The sequence below is a fragment of the Eschrichtius robustus genome, chromosome 20 (assembly GCF_028021215.1).
Source record: "Eschrichtius robustus isolate mEscRob2 chromosome 20, mEscRob2.pri, whole genome shotgun sequence".
Classification (NCBI taxonomy): Eukaryota; Metazoa; Chordata; class Mammalia; order Artiodactyla; family Eschrichtiidae; genus Eschrichtius; species Eschrichtius robustus.
In genome coordinates, this window is record NC_090843.1 from 42129281 (window position 1) to 42136301 (window position 7021).

A 7021-nucleotide genomic window follows, 5' to 3' on the forward strand; every position below is an offset into this window, starting at 1 on the left:
TATTGTAAATATTGAGAAAGTCCTGCTGATGCCTCAGTGCTGCAGTTAAGCCGAGGGGACATAGTGTGCTGAGTGGTAGGAATTCTCAGTGAGTCTGGGTGACGCCGGAGCCAGACTTCAGTGGTCCTGGTACCTGTCATTGGCCCCGCCTTGGCTCCTGTGCTCCAAAAGTCATCTGCTTGTCTTTGGTCATTCAGTATCTTTTCTCTTCCTTTGTGTTTCCTAGGAACATGCCTTTGAAAGCAGCCAGAAATATAAAGAAGGCAAATACATCATTGAGCTAGCACACATGATCAAGGACAATGGCTGGGACTGATTGGAGAACATCTACCCAACCCAGTGTCCACGTGAATGCCATCCAACCGAACATTCTACCCAAGCGTGAGAGAGTGACTGAACACTTGGTTCCATCCATTTAGGGGCCTTGCCATCTGGGGCATTCTCCCACCCTGCCACCATCTTTCTGGTGACCAGCCTCTAAATTGCTGTCTCTCTGTCTCTTTGCTTTGTATCTGTTTGTGATTTGATCCTGGCTTCTCTCTCTGTTCTAGTGTTGGCTGAAAGCAAAACAACGAAAGGAACAGATGCCTGCCTGCATGGCGGCAGCCCACTTTGATAAAGGCCCCAGGGCCCTTGAAGAGCTGCCTGATGGCCTCTTGTCAGGAGAACAGTGGCACAGCGCAGGGGTGTGAGGAAGAGGGGAACCATGAGGGTCCCGGGTGGGTAGGGGATGGGAGGGTAGAGGTAGGAACAAACTTGTGCTGCTCCTGGAGACCTGGGAACTTAGGCTTGAAATAATCGACTTGTCTAAAAGGACAAAGAGAAAAAAAAATACCTCATGACTGCATTCTCTCTGATCAGAAGCTTCTGTTCCTGACACCAAATGTGCCAGGTTAGCAAATGAGCACAAGAAGTGGCCCTAATTCTAGCTGGCAGGGCAGGGGCCGGCCTGGTTCCCCTGGGCCGAGCTGGGGAGTGTCCTGGCAGCAGTGAGTGACTCGGGAAAAGCCCAGATGGTTTTGATGACTCTGATGCCTCACTGCTCCTCTGGGTAATCATCTTTGCCTCTTCAGCCACTGTAGGTGACAGGAGAGGGGACTGCCATTTGCAATGGGTGCAAGATCCAAACGTCCCAAAGGCTTTGACCAGCAACCAAGTAAAATCAGTGATGGAGGATAACAGGGAACAAAGGGGGGTGCAGTTTAGGAGCTCCTGCAGAAATGGCTCTGTTACTGGGCCAGAGAAAATAAAAAGTAGAACCAGTTAGCAGTTCTGACTGACCTTTTCTTCTGAACCTTAGTAAGAGAAGAGCATTGTGGCAAGGAGGGGGGTGGGGTGGGGTGGGGCATTGCCGGGAATAGTTTAGGTTTGAACCATAACAGGTTAAGTGCATCTTTCTTCTTTGGTATGCAATGGCTTCACTGAGATCAGCAATTCTTTGTACGTAGAGTTTTGGGTGTTTTTCTCCAGTTCTGTCATTGTAGATCGTGGAAAACAAAGTCCCAAGGCTTTGAGCTTAGTGATAACCTGGCTGGTAGATTTCTCATGCCCCTAGCTGTTCTCTTTTACTTGAATGTTTTGTGTGGAGGCAGATCTGTCAATTTGATCCAGCAATAAGGTCTCAGATTTGATGTCAAACGGCAAGTTATAAATTCCAGTATTACACCCCACTCCCCACCTCCCCATCCAAAGTTCGTTATATTAGGGAAGTGGAGAACAAATCCCTGTAAGGCTCTTGAGAGAGAGAGGAGTTTGTTACGTTTAATCAACACTGTGAAGTCTCTTCTACAGCAATTTAGCCAGTACATGGTGCATGACCGAAACTCATTTAACTGAGTTAATTTCATTGCTTAGACTGAAAATATTATTATTGCTAAGATATGTGTAGGTTTTGTTAGGTAATTCTCAGCATCTCATTCCCCAAGTAGGCTAATCCCATAGGAAAATTCACCTTAAAAGTCACGAAAGAGTGAGTTCATGGAGATGAGAACCTGTAAAATTCTTAACCAAGATTAAAGCAGCCAACCCAGGACATTTTCAGAATTGAGCCAAATTCCCAGAGGGGGCGAGTCTGTTGTGGAAATGCCTTTTTGAGTCTCTGTGTGTTGATTGTGGAACGAGGGGCTGAGATGGGTGTGGTCCTGCCCAGCCCCACGTTTAGCAGCAGACAGCTTCTGTAAGACAAAGAGGATTCTTAAAAATCGAATTTTGTTCCCGAAGGCTTCTTGCCCACATCTTTTGGTGCTTTTAGTAGCCTGGGAGATTAAGTTGTTCTCTCCACGTTACTAAAAAGCAGACTGAGGTTCAGAAGAAGTCTTTTCATTTCTGATCCCAGAGAAATAGTTCCTCTGGCTCCCAGGCCCCAGATCTCAATCAAAAAAAAAAAAAAAAAAAAAAAAAATTTCAACTTTCACATTCCTAAACTGGCTTGCCAGCATAGAAATCATAGATTCCCCTCCCCATCCCTGCTGAAGGCAGTGGCCCTCATTTCTGTATTTTGATTAGCCCCTTGACTCAGGAAACGTCCTGGCTATTGATAATCCTTTCCATAAAGAGAAGACGGTATGGGGGGTCGGGGAGGACATGGGTAAGTGTGTAAAAACGGAGCGTGGTGACATAGAAACTGGACATGAGGTGCCCTAGAATTTTCAAGGGGCAGAGGAGACTGATGTGCCACTGTGTTTGTGGGGGTGGGGCCTCTGACTCTTACACGGATCAGAGCAGGCTCCAGTTAGACCCCGGTTCTGGTATTTTCTTCAATTACTATCCATTGAGCATCCAATGGGCGCATGGCACCGTACTTGGTGCCAGAGATCTGAGCAGCATGTTGCAACAGGGGAAGAAAACCCAACTCATTAGGCTTTCCCTTTGTGTCAACCAAAAGTGCTTCTTATAACTTTAGCTTCATTCATGGCTTGTCTATCTACCGTCTATAGTATTGGAGAGACCGCAGCTGAGCGATGGAGATGCATCAACTCAAGGCCTCAGTCAGTTCATTTCTTAATTTCCTCACCAAATTATTGACTCAGAGCATAACCAAAGACCTCATCTATTCACCCCTGGGATGTTTGGGGAATTGGAGTTCAATGATAAAGCTAGGGTGGGGTGCAGGGAGTAGGGAAGGGGAGAAGAAGTGAGAAAGGAAAAGGTATAAAACCTTTTATTTATACTGAGGTTCAGAAGAAGTTTTATACCTCAGCCAGCAGCTGCCTTCATTTTCAACTGAAGTCCAACCGGCAGACTCTACTTCCATCTCCCCTGTACCTCCCTAAGTCATATGGCCCTGGCGGTCCTGGATTACACCCAGCCTGCTGGGCGGGATATTAGTCTCAGGCTGCTGATGTCCACCGATCGTCAGCTGGGCCTGCCTGAGTGCTCCCCCAGTTCCCCTGACAGCAGAGTAAATCTTTACTGGTGGATCAGTGTGTAAAAGAGAGGTGTCCCCTTGACAAAAAGATTTTCAAGTGGATATATAAGAAACAGTTGCTTGTGAAATATACTTTTGTAAATAATATTTAATTTTTTAAATAATATATTTGGTGCTGTTTTCTCAGATCCCCTGAGAGCACTTTTTATTTTCATTTTTAAATGCTGTGGTTTCCTCTGCATTTCTTGAAGTATATCTTAAGGGAAACAGTGATCACCAATATACTCTTAAAAAAGAAAAAAGAAAAAAAAAGATCTCCATCACTTTAGTCTGGACGGAGGCAATAAAGCAATGCCTCTCTGCATTTCTTCCTAATGGAACAGACTCTGCAGTACATTACCAAGTTGAGAATTGAAATATTTTCTTGCACCACTCTTGGCTAGAAAAGAAAATAGATAAAATCAAATAAATTTAGTAACAAATTAGAGTGATTCCTCTTGTTGGAAGAATTTCCAACAGATTGGAGTCTTGGAGTCTTGTTTTTAAGTGTGTGTGTGTGTGTAAAGCACTTTGGATTGTGCCTCCTGTTTTCGTTTTTACTGGGGACACTGTACCTACAGTTTACACCTTGGGCACATAAGATTTTTCTTCTCTTTTTCTCTGGTGGTTGTGTTTCTGAGAGGACCAACAGCACAGCCCTCGAGGATTTTGTTTTCCTGAGCGTGGAGCTGTTGCCTGTTTGCTCCTTTGTCTTTCTTTGTGTGCTCAACTTTTACAGACTGTAAAGGAAATCTGTTGTTGTGAAGATCAAGCAGAGTCAAAGCTGTGTTTCTCACTGAGATGTGAGTGTATTCATCATGAACCCAGGGCTCCAGCTGTTGTGGAAGCCACATCATGTTAAACATTAAACTGGTTTGGGTAGAAAGAACGTCAATAAAATAATACGCATACCTTGGAGGTAAACACCTTTTTTTTTTTTTTTTTTTTTTTTTAAGGTCAGATTGCCTCAGGTTCAGGAAGAGGCTGGAAAATCAAATCTTGAACACAATCATCTTACATATTTTAAAAAAAGAGTCTGCTCAAATGAGAAAACATGGTAGTGGTCTAGTTCAAGGAAAGAGATATTTAATATTTAAAAATAAAATACAGTCGTGAAATTGGCCAGCAGTGACAGGTAAAGCCAAGAAGAAACAAGCTGTTCTCATATTACCAAATTCTATCTGTCCGTGTGTTTTTGTATAACATTTTGGTGAAAGTGAGAGTCAGTTCCCTCTTCCAACCTGCAGAGACTATCTTTCAATACAGACTCTATTTATGCTTGTGTTTACAAACTGTATTTGTTGGGTTTGGGTTTTGTTTTTCTTTTTTTTTTTTTTTATAATTAAAAAATTTTTTTTTTTCAGTGGCATTTTCAGGTCACTTTGCTTCAATAACAAAGATAATTATTTTCAAGTAATTTGTCTTCACCTTTTCCTGTATTTGTACATAGTGATTCAATATTAGAGAAAAGTGCATTGTTTCTGTCATATTTCCAATCTGTGTTGGTGCTCATTTGAGAAAATAAAGTTTTCAAATATTAATTCTTTGGAGGGCTCATCTGTCTTAATTGACCCGGCATGTTTTATCTTGACATTTAACATTTAAAGTAACTGACAGACCTGTAGGTGGTCATCTGTCTAACCCTATTCACAGATCTGTCAACTGAGGCCCTGAGGGGTTATTTTCCCTAAGGACACTTGGCTGATTGATGAATACAAATCAGGTCTTCTGTTTATCTACAAACATTTCTCCTGGCTTTGTAGATCAGAAATGCAGAAATGTATCATTTCTGTCTACTAAGCCCCATATTCTTAGACTCTGCAAGCTTTTCTGTTTATACCAATTTTCTTTAGAGATAGAATTACATTAGGTGAAGGGAAAAAAAAGTAAAACAACAAAATAATGTCAAAAAGAGGCAACATTATCTCTGAATGGTTGGCTAACAAAGGGAGATAAATATTCACAGTTGTAATATATGGAAAATCAAGTCTTCTCACTCACTGGACAAATATTAAACATCTGTTAGGTTCTAGCCACTGAGTAAGGCAATTCAACCATCCTAATAAAGTAGCTGTCTTTTTCCCCAAGTACCTTTCCTCTAGTCTCGTCCATATGCACACACAACCTTGCATAGCTAGTCATTGTAAGTACAGTTTTAACAAGGCTAAACATATTTGCCTAGACATCATCAATTTATACTGTATCTTAAAGCACTTTTTCAAAAGCTTGCATCCATAACTTATAGAGTTCCTACCTTGTGCAGGCAACCAAAATAGCAAAGAGGATATTAAAGCCACACAAGTGTATGTGTTTGTGAGTTTTCACATTGGTGATAATATTTGAAAAGCTTATTCCCTCTAAAATAGGAAATACCTTCTCTACGTCCCTAGACTTTTTACTTACCTATTCTGGGCCCAGCTACAGTTAACTTTTATTTGTCCTTGAGTGCATTATCTTATTCCTGTGACCTGTTTTGCTTCAATGCCTATGCCTGTTATCATTTCATTCCTGTTTGCCTTTGGCAGGCAGGGAGGAGAGAAAAGATAACATGTGCAGGAGACAACCAGTCTCAGACCAGCAGCCCTTGGACCCTCCTCACCTTTGCAAGCTCTCATAGCCCACAGTGGCTGTCCAGGAGATCACGCTGGAAGAAAGGGAGGGAAGAGCAGAGATGTTCATGGAGTGCTTGGTTTGCGTGAGACCCTGTGTTGGGTGCTTTGCTTCTGTGACCTCATGTAGGATCTTCACAGTGAGGTACTTCCTCATATCATTCTAGGAGTCCTTCCCACCCTGTGGGAAAACAGTGACAAATGCTGACCATCCTCATTTTGTAGATGACAGAATTGAGGTTTGCTAGTGACAGGATCAGGAATCATAGTCAATCTGACTTCACAGCCCTATGTTCTTTGTTCTTTCCCTACACCATGTTCCAAATTTCAGCCTCTCTCTTCTCCAGCCTTCTTTCTTTCTTTGTTTTTTTTTTTTGGGCCGTGCCATGTGGCATGCAGGATGTTAGTTCCCAGACCAGGGATTGAACCCATGCCCCCTACAGTGGAAGCGTGGAGTCGTAACCACTGGACCTCCAGGGAATTCCTCTCTGGCCTTAATTCTAGTGTGGCTTCACAAGACACTTTCCCAGTACTGATGAACCTATTTGCAGGGCGGGAAAAGAGACAGACGTAGAGAACAGACTTGTCGACCCGGGAGCGGGGGAGTGGGGGGGCATGAATTGAGAGAGTAGCATTGACATATATACACGATCATGTGTAAAATAGATAGCTAGTGGGAAGCTGCTGTATAGCACAGGGAGCTCAGCTCTGTGCTCTGTGATGACCAGAGGGGTGGGATGGGGGGAGTGGGAGGGAGTCTCAAGAGAGAGGGGATATATGTATACGTATAGCTGATTCACTTTGTTGTACAGCAGAAACTAACACAACATTGTATGTAAAGCAATTATACTCCAGAAAAAAAAAAGACACTTTCCCAGTCTGCCCACCATGACTGCCTAATAAATAGGGTTCAGGGAATGCAAATTAGAAAACTAAACAAAGCCACAAAGGTCAATGCTACCTAAAAAGTATTGTGTATTCCACAGCTGAATATAAGCAGGGCTTT

General features: G+C 42.8%; 1 protein-coding gene across 1 annotated transcript in view; it reads left to right on the forward strand.

The window, feature by feature from the left end:
* The window catches only part of YPEL2 (yippee like 2), a 63530-nt gene extending 58583 nt beyond the window's left edge, over window positions 1-4947 (forward strand). Inside the window, exon 5 of the mRNA XM_068530366.1 lies at window positions 227-4947. Within this exon, the coding sequence (XP_068386467.1) occupies window positions 227-316 (90 nt within the window). The 3' untranslated portion in view covers window positions 317-4947. The remainder of the gene's footprint in view (window positions 1-226) is intronic.
* Window positions 4948-7021: the final 2074 nt, after the last annotated feature.